Source organism: Caloenas nicobarica, chromosome 2 (genome assembly GCF_036013445.1).
Source record: "Caloenas nicobarica isolate bCalNic1 chromosome 2, bCalNic1.hap1, whole genome shotgun sequence".
NCBI classification, from domain to species: domain Eukaryota; kingdom Metazoa; phylum Chordata; class Aves; order Columbiformes; family Columbidae; genus Caloenas; species Caloenas nicobarica.
The window spans coordinates 1,740,258-1,754,775 of record NC_088246.1 but is presented as its reverse complement, the minus strand read 5'-3'; the positions used below and the strand labels follow the sequence as shown (position 1 = coordinate 1,754,775).

The following is a 14,518-nucleotide window of genomic DNA, read 5'->3' as shown; positions in this document are numbered from 1 at the left end:
TTCACTTAGTATGTTTTGCAAAATAAGTCAAGGATCCTTTTCCTAAACTTGCCTGAATGGAGTGAAGCAGCAGCACACAGGGAACAATAAATCCACACACAGGCACATTTTAGGTATAATTATTTTCTCCTGTGTATTTTATTGTTGGTCGGAACCTTGATCACAGCACAGGATTATTATGAATGGGAACGGTGTCTCTTCTGAAGTGCAGGACAGGCTAAAGAGGAACAAGACATGTCAAACACATCCAAATCTCTGAAAAAATCTGTCTTTCAGGCTTAGAGCTTCACAACAACGGGTGAACATTCACCATCTTGCAGGCAGACAGCGGGGGTGTCAGCCTCTCAACATGGCCAGTTTCTCGGTTGATATGAATTGGAATATCGCCGATGATATCAACAAAATTATATGTGTCTAAGCCTTTGATAGCTCAGCCAGTCGTTCGGAGCATGCATGTATTTTTCATAGATAGGCGATGAGCAGTGAGGAGGAAATAGATGATGCTTGTTACAATAAATCATCACCTTCCCTGAGCCCTCAGCTTCAACATACTCATGGGTTCCCAGTGCAATAGGTTAAGCATTTCCTTTCCAATGCCAGCCGTGGCAGGGGATTGTAAAGCTGCGTGCATTCCTCATAAATGTATCCTTGTAGGCAGTGCTGCTGCACTGGTCCTGAGTGAGGCTCTGTGTTTAATTATTTATGCTTTCTTATATTACCACGGCATTTAAAGGTTCCAACCAAGATAACGGCCCTGTTGTCCATGCGTGTATGAGACAGGCGTCCCTGCTCCACACCCCAGCTCAGGAAAGCGCCCGTGGTCAGGAAAGCCTTTAAGCACTTTAATGAGACTTAAGTGCATGCTGAAAGTTAAGCGTGTGCTTATATGCATGCCGAGCCCCAATGAGCTTAGACTATGAACAGCATATTTACAGTCATCAGTGATAAATGTCGCCTTTATTTATTTTTTAATTTTTTTTTTCTCCTGAAAGGGGTTATTCTTCTTGAATTTGTGGAAGCTACTGTAGATTTGATCCTGCCTTTTAAGGGAAGCCAGGAGGGGACTCAGTTGTACAAATAAAACCGAACTAGACCCTAAAAAAATAAATAGAAGGTTGCATTTGGATATTGGTAATCCTTTTACTTTTCACAGGGAAAAGATGATGCCCAGTGTAACTGTGCTGAAATAAGGATGGTTCATTTGGGAATGAACCTTTGGCTAGAGTATTTTGCAAGCATTACCCTAAATTCTTGCATTTATCTGTTTCATGCATCAAGTCTCTCACACTTAACAGAGCTTCTAATCCATTCAGCCCTGTACTGGAAGAAAAGACGTGAGCTTGACTCCAGATCAATCTTTCCTTGACATCAGGGGAAGGGAGCAAATATTAATATATTGGGAAAGGTATGCCGCACAAAACCCTTCCCTGCTTCAAACTGGTTCAGTTGGCTAAAGGAGGTTTTGGTCACCCAAGTTCAAGTACTACAGGCTACGTCTCTATAAAGCAGTGCTAAAGGAAAGGTACGGGACCCGATGATTTATCCTGTCAAGTTCATGACCCGTCTCAGTCCCAGACCAGCTGGGCATCTCCCAGACGTGAATCAGGAGGTATCTTAAGCCTGGACCACTCCTGGCCGGCAACTTGGGAAAGCAAGCTGCTCTGTTTTGAAAGCCAGGAGACTTAAGTAGAGTGGACATGTCCAGATCATGACATTTGTCTTCCAGAAAATGCTCCTTGCCACTATTTGGTTTGTCACTTAGACTACCAAAGAGATGTGAGACCAAGATCAGGCTTTCCTAGTCTAATTATGCTTCAATATTTAAAAACTCCTTCTTCTACCCGCCTCTGCCCTGCTCCACTTGTGTTTATGGTAACAGAGATCTCTTGTCCTCCTATTCACCCTGTTTGACCTGTGTTTTTTTGCAGGACTCCCTGCTGTATTTGTTACAGCATGGGCCAGCGTGAGAGCCGCTCTAGCCGACACAGAGTAAGTCTCATCAGATTTTCTTTCCTCCCTTTTACCTTACAGAATCATAGAATCATAGAATATTTGGGGTTGAAAGGACCTTCCCAGCTCCCCCGGTGCCCCCCCTGCCACGAGCAGGGACATCTGCACCAGCTCAGGTTGCTCAGAGCCCCATCCAGCCTGGCCTGGGATGTCTCCAGGGATGGTTCATCCACCACTGTGGATATCTCTGTGATATTTTTGTGGGCTTTTGGCACAGGTGACTTTGTGGGTGAATCAAAAGGAAAAAAGGAACCAGGAATACCTGGAAGTGATTTCTACTATGAAGTCAGCAAACTTTTTGGGGTGTGTGTGGTAGGGAAGGATAAGAAGGGTGCAACTTTCCTGGCTTTCCTTTCATTTTACAGAATTTGATAAATTTGAATACTTGTAGCCATTATCGCTGGGGCTACAAGGGACTGTTTCACAGCTAGGCAGGGACAGGACAGGGATCTATAAAATTCTGAATGAATGGCGTGCACAGTATGGGTAGAGATCCGTTGTCCACCACCTCTTCCAGTAGAGGAACTGGAAAGCAGTGCACAAAGTTGGGAGACAGCAGGTTCAGCATTGATGAGGTGATGAAGCTGTAACTCCTCCCTGCAGGAGGTGTGGATGTCAGCATGTCCTTAGGCTTTAAAAGCATTTGCGCAAATTCATGGGAGACAAATTCCTCCAGAAATATTAAATACTCAGTAAAGTTCCATCTCAGGAAGCCATCCTGAACTGCAGCTTGTTGGAAGAACATTCTAGAAAAATATTGCTGGCTGCTTGCTTGTTCCACGTTAAATATCAGCTTCTGGCTACTGTCAGATACAAGATACGGATCAGCTGCTTCGTTGGTCCTACACAGGCACCCTCATGGCCTCCTATTCTTACAATATTCTGAACAAAGGATGCATAGCATCCAATCTTCAAACCTCAACACAGTCACTTTTTTTTTTGCTAAAAAATGCCCAGGTTTGACCACACAATGTGTTTCATCTGCCAGCAAAAGTGTGGGGGTTCCCAGGCAACTTTTCACATGGCTTTGCCAGGGAAGAGACAGCTTTCCAAATGGGATTTCAGCTTGGGAGGACGGAGTAGCACAGCTACTGAAGTATGTGACACATCTGCATTGGCACAAGCTCATCGTCGTAGAGCCTTTCAGTCAGCACCAGCGACTTTTCTGCCCCTGCCTCTTGCTTTCCTTGAATAGCTGCCTGGGCAGCATTTGGCCCATGAAACGAAAACTGCAGCTGCCATGTAGGGGCTGTCTGGCACTCATCTCTCGGTGGCTGAAGAGAATTCAAACAGAGCAATTAACACTGAGTGACCTTATTAAATGGCTGCTGGAAATGTTTCGGAGGATATAGTGACCAGCCCCTTCTTGGCAGGTGACGGACTCGAGCCCAACATCTACACCACCAACAGTTTGCTCTTCCAGTCCTCACTCGGACAAGGGCTGAAGATGACAAGGAGATAAAGACTTTTGTAAATCGTGGCTGGGTCTCACTGTGAGAGCAGGGCTGAATGAAGCACGGGAACTGGATGGAGAACCACAGTATTGTCTCCATCATCGTGTCTTCAGACAGGACATGTCCCCATGCAAAGTTGTGCAGATTTATTCCAAGGCATAACATTAAGCCATTTCAGCCTCTCTTGTTTTCATGAAACCTGGATTACTCATAGAATGACAGAATAATAGAATGACAGAATCACAGAATCATAGAACAGTTTGAGTTGAAGGGACCTTCAAAGCTCATCCAGTGCCCCCCCTGCCATGAGCAGGGACATCTGCACCAGCTCAGGTTGCTCAGAGCCCCGTCCAGCCTGGCCTGGGATGTCTCCAGGGATGGTTCAGCCACCACCTCTCTGGCCAACCTGGGCCAGGCTCTCACCACCCTCAGGGCAACAATTTCTTCCTCATGTCTAACCTGAATCTCTCCTCCTTTAGTTTAAAACCATCACTCCTTGTCCTATCGCAACAGGCCCTGCTCAAAAGTCTGTCCCCATCTTTCTTATCAGCCCCTTTTAAGTTCTGAAAAGCCACAATAAGGTCTCCCTGGAGCTTTCCCTTCTCCATGCTGAACATCCCAACTCTCTCAGCCTGTCCTCATAGGCTCTTAGTTTATTTTTTTCTGGTGAGGAGGCGAAGAAGAAGTAGAAAAGGGTGGGTTCCTGCCCAGAAGGGACAAGTCTTGATGGCTGCAGAAAGGGCTGTTCCACCATCTGGAGAGCACAACTTTAAATGTGTTTAATAGTGGTTTCTGTTTTGAATACTATAACACCAGGAAAAGGACTATATTGAAGCCATGCTGACTGAAGGTAGGGTTAGAGCTAGATCCTTCCACCACACCAGGCTTGGGAGGAACCCAACCTTCCCGGGTGGATTTATCTGACAAGACATTCAAGTCTGTTGCTCTTTGTAAGCAACGATTTCCTGATGGGATATCATTTTCTTCTCAGGTGTTGGGATTTGAGTGCTGGCAACTTAAAATGGATCGTTCAGGTGCCCATCCTGGCATCTATCGTGGTGAGTACTGGCTGGTTGCAAGGGGTGGGGGGTAGTGCCTCTGGTCGGGGCAGGTTCAGTGCCCTATTCCAATCACTCTGTTAACCCAGCTCCTGCCTTAATTGTGTGGAGTCTCTCTATATCCACTTTAAGGGCCTTATATTTGATGTGCCCGTAAGTTCGACAGCTGCATACAGCAGAGGGGCTTATGAGCAACTTCACGTTTTTCTCAGGAGAGAAGAGTCACAGAGGGGTAAAACCTTAAAATTGTTAATGAAACAAACATTCAAGCCGATATTTCCAACCCATAAGATACTGGAAACCCTGTGGTTCTCACCAGGTGTCTCTCGAGGTTTCTGTAGCAGGACCAAACCTTTCCTTGGGTGTGTTTCAGTGTCAAGAGATCTCAGCTGATAAAATCTTGGGATACCTCAAAGATGTGGATGGGTGTTAAACCATCCCAGTTATGATCAGACATGACATTAATCACTGATGGATGATCACTTCAGCTCCCAGCCAGGAGCCAGAGGAAACAGAAAAGATATAAGTGACGTTATTCAGAGACAGGACTGAGCTCTCAGAAGCTGGAGACGTCATTATAAGATGTGATTATCTGCACAAGGGCAATTCAGTGGCTAGTTATGTGTTTTCTTGAGCAGGGTCCTAATTAGCTAGAGAACCTGTTTTCACAGTTTTCATGAATTACTCTCTTTCCTCTCTCTGTCTTTCTCTGTGGTTCTCCATTACTCCATATTCTGATGGTTAGATAAGTACCTGCAATAGAGCTTTTCTGTTCCCACACATCGTAGTCCCCCTTTACATTCACTCACAAGTAGCTGAGTGGAGTCAGTAAGAATCTCTCTATAGTCTTCAGATGGTTTTGCATCAAGCTCTACATACTTCCTTCTGACTCAAAAATCAGGAGGCTTTGGAAGATGATCAGTGTGGGTGAGAAGAAAATCAGACCATCTGCATATAAACAGTAGGAAAGTTTCTGAGATGAATACGCTCATCTGTGCAATTAGGTGAGCTGCTTTGGATTTGGGGTGGGTGCTTTTTTCTTCATCAGAATTTCCTTTTGGTGGAAATTCTCCACCTGGCTCTAGCAATTAGTTCTGCACCTTGGAAGAAACGAATCACCAAGCCCACACCACACTGTGGTCATTGGAAATGAAATAGTAGGATGGAGAAGAAAGTTCAGATAGTTCAACCAGATGAATGCCAGCAACCCCATTGCATTTAATTTAAAGGCCAATTAGCAGAGGAGAAAGAGCTCAATTGAGATTCGTCCTTGTAAAAATAATGTTTCTCCATGAGGCTCTGCTGTGCTTGTACCCTGGCTATTTGCAAATGCACCGATTTATCATGCAAAAATATTCTGTGGGTTGTTTCTGTTTAATTTCTGTGGGTTCATATTGTTCACTTGGCTGCCTGTTCAATTCCCACACTGGCTGGTCATGTTGCTGAACTAAGTTATGCATTTTCTGGACATACTTGCAGAGAATTTGAAGGCTGGGAGGCTTAAAATCCCTCCACTCTGCTGCTAACTTTGATCTCACTCAGTTGCCTGGATTTCTTTTAAAACTTAGCACGTGTTTCAGCTAGTCAGAGGAGTTTCCTTTCTGACTGTGATAAGGTTGGACATCTTCAATTTAGCAGACAAATGCAGAACAGGATCCCACTTTTGAGCCTTTGAAGCTAGAAAATCTCATATGAGAAACAAAGCCTGCCTTTTTTTTTTTTCCTCCTTTCAGATTGGTTTCCAATGAAAGTGAATTACATGCCCCCAGGCTGTGTGCTTCTCTGTATTTCAGTCTCTCCATGCTCCCCTTATAATTTTTGTGCCAGTCAGTAAATTCCAACCAAATGTAACCAAGAGAATGGGGTTGCATGGATGTTAAATTCCCACAAACCTCATGAAAACAGTCAAGTAGATATGAGAGAGAAATTCCACTAATGCCCCTTCAAGTGAAAGGATGTAGAGCAACCTTACCCCCTGTTTAACACAGAGGAGAGCTGTTCAGAATGAACTTGCACCTCATTAAAGGAGAAGGAATCCAACCACAGAAGACAAAGACATAGAAAACCAGGCCATGTTCATTCAGAGGCTCAGGGAACTACTTGTTTTAACAGTGAGGATAATAAACCATTGGAACGACTCACCAATGGTTGTGGTAGGATCTCCGTCATGGAAACATTGAAACCCAGATCTGCTATAGCTCAAACAAAACTGAATACGAGGAGGTCTTATGGACTGCGTTTTGCAGGAGATCAAACTAGAGGTTTGCAATGATCCTTTCTGGCATAAAACTATGGGCCTGTGTGTGGTGTAGTATTTTTTTTCCTTGCAATGCTGCTATCCTGGCACCTGAGAAGTTAAATGACTGCTGAAAGCCTCCAGAGAAACCCACAGGCATCAGTGTTAACCCAGAAATGTGGATCTGCCCAGTGCAGCCAGTTACACGATGGTTTTGCTTGCAGTCTTGCCATAGTCCCAAGAATGGGTTTGTCTGGGACAGCAGCAGGTACAGTCCCAGCTCCAGGAAAACCAATCTCTGAAGATCCCAAAAAAGCTGAGAATCCCTCGAACGAACCCCCATTTTTCATCTCTGTTAAGTGGCAGTGTAGCCATGAGATGTTGCCGTTACCTTTTGCTGCATGGGTCATCACGAGCATGTTCCTGTAGGACCAGATTAGTTTGGTTTAGGAGCTCGTCACAAGATGGGTTCATAGATGCGACTCCCTGCATAGGAAGTAGAAATTAATTCTTTACTGTCCTCATCTGGTCCATACTAAACATTCCACCAGAGTGAGAGTTAGTAGTAGACACACAACAAAAATTTTGCAATTATATTGCCCTTCTGCATTCTTGATCTGTCATCTCTAGTTAGGTCTAACTCTGTGTCTTCATCATGGTGCAGTTTCCTTGCTTTTCTTTCCTTTTACACGTGGAAATGTGGAAAGGCATCTTACTAATGCTTCTTTTAGCCTGAGGAGATCTTAATCTCGAGTGGGCTGCAAGAGACAAATATAACCTGATTTCACTCCCTGGACCCCAAACTAAGTTTGCGAGGTTTGTGTGGCCACGAAAATGACCCATATCACTGTTTTTACAAAAGATAATGTGAAAAATACTGAGAGTCGTCTGTAGTCCATACCTCAAAATGCTTGGTAAGCACTGTTTGTATGTTGATATCATACCCAGTTATCAGGTGTCTGCTGGGCTGGTGAGCTCAGATGTAGGTGTTTCCATGCAAGATGCCCACACTTTGACGGAGAAGGCCATTCCCTGCTCTCTCTCAACCATCCAGGTTAAACACAGATGACCAGATCCCACCAGACACTTGGTCTTTCCTGTGGACCTCACCCCTTCCACAGGACAAGATCTTCCAGGAGGAGCTTTATACACCTGATGACCAGGTCACTGTGTCCCACAGCCCCTTGACTCATCTTGGGGAAAGGACTGACTAAACAACACTATCATTATCTGGATATTTTTTAACAGTTATCCATTTTTTTTTTTCCCCACCTCTTCCAGGTAAATTTTATTCTTTTTATCAATATTATCAGAGTCCTAGCAACCAAGCTACGAGAGACGAATGCAGGGAGGTGTGACTCAAGACAACAGTACAGGTGAGTCGTATACCCTCTCCATCTTTCGGGAGATGTCAAAGTCTTTGTTTCATCCCCTTGACTTCACAGGGAGCCCAGGGTGACTAGTTCATAGTGTCTACACTGTAGACACCTAAAATAAGGTGAGAAGAATACTGTCTTCCAAGTCTGATAATGCAGAATGAATCAACAGCAGTTTAAACATCTCCTGGACATTTCAAATCCAACCTGGGGTACCTGCATCATGGGTTAAAGAGAAGAATTCAGTCTCTTCAGCCGGTTTGGAAGTGACTGTGCTGGCCTTGAACCAAGAGCACAAAAATAAAAGCATTGCTTATGCTGTTGAAGCCCCTCAAACTTGTACAGATTTATTTATTTCAGTTTATTTCCCTCCTGCGCTTTGTAAAACTTGTTAAATCTGCCCTTCAGTGGGTGTTTCAGCGCTTTTGCTGAAAGGAAAAAAAAAGATTCCTGACTCCTTGCTGGAAATCTGGCGTTTCCTTGTTTGTTTTGTTTTCCGTTGTTCTGCCAGCTCTTGTCTCTTGATAATTTAGTATATTTGTAGCATGGTCAAAATTGGACAGAAAAAGCAGATTGCCGAGACACCTCGGCTGCTTGAGAGCTCCTGAGGCTTCTCAGAATCTCCTGAACTGGACTAACCAGCATGACACATGGAGAGCGGGGAGAGTAGAATGATTTAGTCTACAAACCATGAGCTCATTGCTACCATCTCACTCTCCAAACACAAGATGTTTCATCTGATGCAGGAATGAGATTTGGCAGGAAAACACCTCTCCATTTTCCTTTGCTCCCCTGTCAGGGCTCTGATTTATCTATTTGTTTATTTCTCCCTGGCTGAAGCTTGTTATTACGGTTTGGATGAGGCCTTCTCCTTTTAATGTGTTAAATTCCCTCAGTGGTTTCTAGTTGCTGGACATACAAGGTACCAGGTCTTTCTGGTGGTGATGTCTGCCCTTCTCAATAATTACCTGCACTTGGTGACTTGCTGTAACTCTTGGCAGAAGGTTTAATCCTTCAATTAGCATCACTTCCAGGCATGGTTGGTTCCCTCAAGAGCAGACCCAGCCAAGTAGTCAGGGTTGTATCGTACCTTCCCCCGGTCCCCAACATGTCATGCTGAGATGGAGCTGCTTCTTTAAACAGAACATTTCTAGGTGGTACTGTAAGCCAAAGCACCTCCTGAGAGTCTTCACCTCCTGCTTACCCCATAGTGCACCATGCTCTTCCCCTCGATATCTAGAACAATTCTGCTCCTAGATGGACATCCCTCTCCTCCAGCCCTGCTCATTGCACGGGAGGAACTAACCCAGGCTGGACCTTCGTGTCTTGACTCAATAAGCAAATAGAATCACAGAATGGCTGATGTTGGAAGGGACTTCTGGAGGTCATCTAGTCCAACCCCCACTGCTTAAGCAGTGTCAGCTATTTTAGGTTTTATAGGACCATGTCCAGTCATTGTCATCTGAAGCAGAACCATCGTTTAGGGCAAGGGGATTTAGTGCCAGAGGCTGAGGGCTGGAAGCAGCAGTGCATATTTCTTTCCAGTCACCCTTCCACCCTCTTCCCATGATCCAGACCTAAAGCTATGGATGGCCTGAGACTGAAAAAGATGCCTTAGTGTCTTCATCTCCAGTAGCTACAACAGCATCATATGGGGACATGCATGTGGAGAGAGTTGGACTAGCACATCAAAACATGCTGGAGGATGGACTGGGTTGTGTCACATCTCATAAAAGAAGCAACAGTTTGAAATTGCAGGTGGACACAGGGTCTGTGTGAATGTAAGGTATCCAAGCCTAGCCAAGGGGACATGTAAGCAAGACCAAAATTAGATGCAGCTTGTGCCCAAGGTATGAGGTGGACAAGCCTGGCTGGGAGGTTCACTCCATCAACTAATTTCCTCTGTGTCTTTCTCTTTCCTTATTGCTTCAGGAAGCTGCTGAAATCTACCCTCGTCCTTATGCCTCTGTTTGGCGTTCACTATATTGTTTTCATGGCTATGCCATACACAGAAGTGTCAGGGATTCTTTGGCAAATTCAAATGCACTATGAAATGCTGTTCAACTCTTTCCAGGTATTGTAACTGTTAAAGCACGGGGGCAAATAATGAAAATTTAAATGGGCAGAGGTGGGAAATGGGAGTGCAAAGTTGTCTTTGGAAGAAAGGCTCTTTTTACAAGACATCAGATTTCATTTACAAGGTGATTTGACAGTATTTTAGCATCAAGTATGTTTTGTGTTTGCAAAACACAACATATAAAGGTTCAATGTGTCAAACAAACAAAAAAAATAGGTCCTGTTGCAAGATAACTTGTCCCACAACATAAATTCCTTTAGATCCAGGTTAGATGTAAGCTGATAGAGATCCCCAGAGACATATTACTTCACACCAGCTTCCAATTTGTTTGTCCTAAGTTGTCTTTCAGTCCTGTTAATGGATTCCTTAGTTCTAGGTTTGGGCAAAAGGCAACTTCAGTTATCGGGCTGGTCCTCTGTAAGACACAGCAACAAGAACACGCAACATTAACTTTCAGCTCTCATGCTATTACCTTTCATCATGGTTGACCAACATGGATGATGAAAGGTGGACAGTGGGTCTGGCCAGATGGCAGTTTAGAGAAACTGTGGGGGAGATGAAGACCAAGCTTGCATTCACATGTTTCCACAATTCCTGTTGAGTGAAGATGGGATAAAATAGTGGGTGACCTCAGCAAGAGCTGGGTAAACTACTGGCCAACAAAAAGATGCAGATGATATGCTCACATCTGAATTCCTTTGCTGATCCCACTCAGCCAGTTCTGCTCCACATGCAGCCAAGGCTGGAAGAGTCTCATCAGGGTTATCTTTCACCCTCTCATCCTGCAGCAGGATCAGCTACATGTAAAACACTGGAAATATTTATCCAATAAGTTCATAAATTCCTCCAGTGAGGCAGACTCCACCACCTTCTCAGGCATCCATCACTGTCTGAGAACATCTGCAAAAGATCTGGGGATGAAAGTAGACCTGTTAGCTAAACCATAACCCAGAGGGTTTATAAAGTCTATTTACTTTGTCAATAGTCTGCAGGGAAATGTTTGCTTATCCATCTCTCATGCAATACTGAACAATACAAGGTTTCTTAAGCATATCATATACAGCTTATTATGAATATCATTGATTTCAGAAGACTACAGGGATGCTGGGCAGCACCATCAGGAAAGAGATACTCACGTGCAGCAAGAATGACATTAATGTATTTTTTCTTCTTCCTTCTAGGGATTTTTTGTTGCCATCATATACTGTTTTTGCAATGGAGAGGTAAGTCACCCGCTTCATTATTTCCCTCCTTTGTTGGATTAGTTCCAAGCACAGCTGGATGTGGATGCTCATCAGCATATCCTCACTTATTCTAGAGACTCAACCTTGTTTGGCACTCAATGAAAGATCTGTCAGTCCACATAGAAAGTCCATATCCTTGGTTTTGGTCATGTAAGACATCCAGGTCAATATGTTACCAATAAATGAGCTACTGGAAGTAGCTAATAAGGAAAAAAAAAAAAAGAGGCATTTTTTTCCTTTTCCCAGAACAAGTGCTGTTTAGTGCTGCTTAATTTCAGATCTGTGGCAAGAAGAAAAGTGGATTGATAGAGTAGCTGCCTAACAAGCAAGCTCTTTTGATTGTCCAGACTTTTTTGACCTTTTTTTCTTTTTCCAGAGTGACACGCTTTAATGTATTTGTTTCCATTAATTCCCTCCATGGCTGCAAACTAAGAAAGTAGATGGTTAGTGGATGCACACCAGGAAAGAACAGAGCTACTTTCATGGCCCAGCATATGGCTGTCTTGACCTAGGCTGATGGATTTTAAGGGGCAATGCAACTACAAATGTGTTTCTTACATTCTGCAGGATAAAACTGAGATGAATTCCATACCGTAAGGGGAATTGATCTCATCCCAACTTTGGCCATCTAAAAGTGGGATACTCGGTCTAAAGTAGTCAGCTAACTCCTTTCTAGAGGAAATTTCTAGAGATTCAAGCACCTCTGAAGGTGTTTCATCCCATTTACACGTGATTCCCATGGTACATTGAGATGACTCACTCCTGGATGTGCTGCTTACTGTCCCTTAACCCTTAGAGAGAGCTAACCCACATTTTCAGTTAGATTTTTCCAGCCATTCAAGCTTCCCAATGTCAAATAATTCATTTGGAAAGGGCAGATTTAATGTGAATTTACCGTTCCTTCCAATTTCACTCCCCAGAGAGTTTCTCACCCTTTCTCTCTGTGGATACCACCTCCTTCTGGTACTCTCTGCCCCTCTCTCCTCCCACTCATGCTTTTTTTTTTCCCCTCTTGTCTGTCAGGTCCAAGCAGAAATAAAGAAGTCATGGAGCAGGTGGACATTAGCACTTGACTTTAAAAGGAAAGCACGAAGTGGGAGCACAACCTACAGTTATGGACCAATGGTTTCCCACACCAGCATCACAAATGTAGCCACAAGAGGGGCACTTGCCCTCCATCTCAATACGAGACTTATACCAGGGACCCTCAACGGACACCGGAATTTGCCAGGTTATGTAAAAAATGGGTCAATTTCTGAAAACTCCATGCCTTCTTCTGGACCAGAGCAGTACAACAAAGAGGAGGAGTACCTGAATGGCTCTGGGCTTTACGATGGAGACAGACCCACAGTACTTGTTGAAGAAGAAAGAGAGACAGTGATGTAAAGAGGGGAGGAGAAAAAAAAATAAGCAAAAGGATGAAAAAGTTTCCTGGAGAGCATTTAGTGGGCAAAAGAATATCAGGCCACGCATGGGATGCCAAGGGTTTCCATACAGTTTCTCTGCTCTGTGGAATGAGAGGTTAAGTTATATGGGATGTGGCCAGCTATCAATCACATACATTTACCCAGTGATCTAAGTCTCCCTGGTGTTAATTAACAGAGGCAGGGCTATCGAGACACATGGGCCTTGCTACCTGCTGAACAACAGAGATACTGAGAGTTCCCGATGGAGGGTCGCGAAGCAGCACGTGGTCCTTGGACCTCTCGGAGAGGGTGGGCAGCCAAGGAGGATGGGAGTCTCACCCAGAAAAACAAGAGTCTTGCGACAACTGTACAGTGCCATCTTCTTGTGAGGGTACAAGCCACCCTGGGCATCAGCATCTTCAGTTTGGTTCGCTCTTTCCCTGTAAAGTCTGCCTGGTAACACACACAACACCGACTGAGCCCTCTCAGGGGTCATAGCTGCCCATTCTTGTAGACGAAGAGCTCAACATGGGATAGCTCAGTACAACTGGTGGCATGTTCTTCACTTGGGCAATCTCACTCTTTGGCAAAATGGTCTTCTGGGGTGGGCAGGGTTGAGAGCTCGTGGTTGCTGGATGCAGGGAGAAAACTCTATTCTCCTTTCCCTGACCTGAGTCCCAGTAGCAAGCCAGAAACCAGTGCAATTTTAGGATGGAAAATGTGGTTATCAGAATGTGCGATGTTTTTGTTCTTCCAGATGCAGCAGTGGAGAGGGGCCCACCAAGTGGGGTGAGGCAGGGTGGGGACTTTGCAGATCTTGGGTATGTGTGCCTGTGTGTGTGTGGCTAAAATCAGAGAGGAGCTAATTCAGCCTTCCCTTTTTTGTGGATGCTCATGGAAACAGGCTTTGGCCATTTTTAAACCTCTAAATTGCTTCTCATTCTCCCATTTGAATTTTCAGTTTCTTACTAGTCCAAACCCTCATGAGGATAAAGACTCCTTCAAAAATTTGCCTGTGTCACCCAGAAGCACAAGCTGCTAGATACAGCCAAACAAATCTACCTTCATGAGATCCGAAGGCAATATTTGTTGGATAAAATCATAGGGATTGTTTGTGGATGGTCTCCCTCTGAACATCTTCTGAACTTTCCTATTCTTTGTGGTTTTGTCACACAGACACGTATGCACATCAGATTGGACTCTTAGCTGGTGTAAACAAGTGTAAATTCAACCAAAGTCACTGAGTTGGCTGAGAAATGCTCATGTGAGGAAATGTTATTGCATTGCTTCTGAAGGGAAGGGCACAAGGAAATGTCTCCTTCTTACAGGGAAGAAAGAGACCAGGAAAAAATTTCTCATTGTGAAGAGTTTCCTTTGTTTTTTGCAAGGTGTGCCAAAAAGTAATTTTCTGACATGCCTCATGCCATCAGCAGCGACAAAGAGGTATCATCCTTCTTGGCCAACAGTGCACAGTGCTGGGGTCTTTTCACACCAGCTGAGTATCCCCTGAAGGGTCTCTGCCAGTTTCAAAGCATGATACAGAATCTCCCAGAAGCGGGCAATTAGGAACAGTGACCAAATTTCCTATTGCAGCACGTGTTTCCCCAGAGGAAGGACTCTGGCTGAGCGGGTCTGAACTCTCTTCAGCCCCTGTCAC

The 14,518-nt window shown here is 44.4% G+C and overlaps 1 protein-coding gene across 1 annotated transcript in view; it reads left to right on the top strand.

The window, feature by feature from the left end:
• PTH1R (parathyroid hormone 1 receptor) overlaps positions 1 to 13,743 on the top strand; it is a 118,157-nt gene extending 104,414 nt beyond the window's left edge. The window contains exons 8-13 of the mRNA XM_065627370.1: positions 1,929 to 1,989; positions 4,456 to 4,522; positions 8,040 to 8,134; positions 10,067 to 10,208; positions 11,393 to 11,434; positions 12,479 to 13,743. Of these exons, the coding sequence (XP_065483442.1) occupies positions 1,929 to 1,989; positions 4,456 to 4,522; positions 8,040 to 8,134; positions 10,067 to 10,208; positions 11,393 to 11,434; positions 12,479 to 12,841 (770 nt within the window). The 3' untranslated portion in view covers positions 12,842 to 13,743. The remainder of the gene's footprint in view (positions 1 to 1,928; positions 1,990 to 4,455; positions 4,523 to 8,039; positions 8,135 to 10,066; positions 10,209 to 11,392; positions 11,435 to 12,478) is intronic.
• Positions 13,744 to 14,518: the final 775 nt, after the last annotated feature.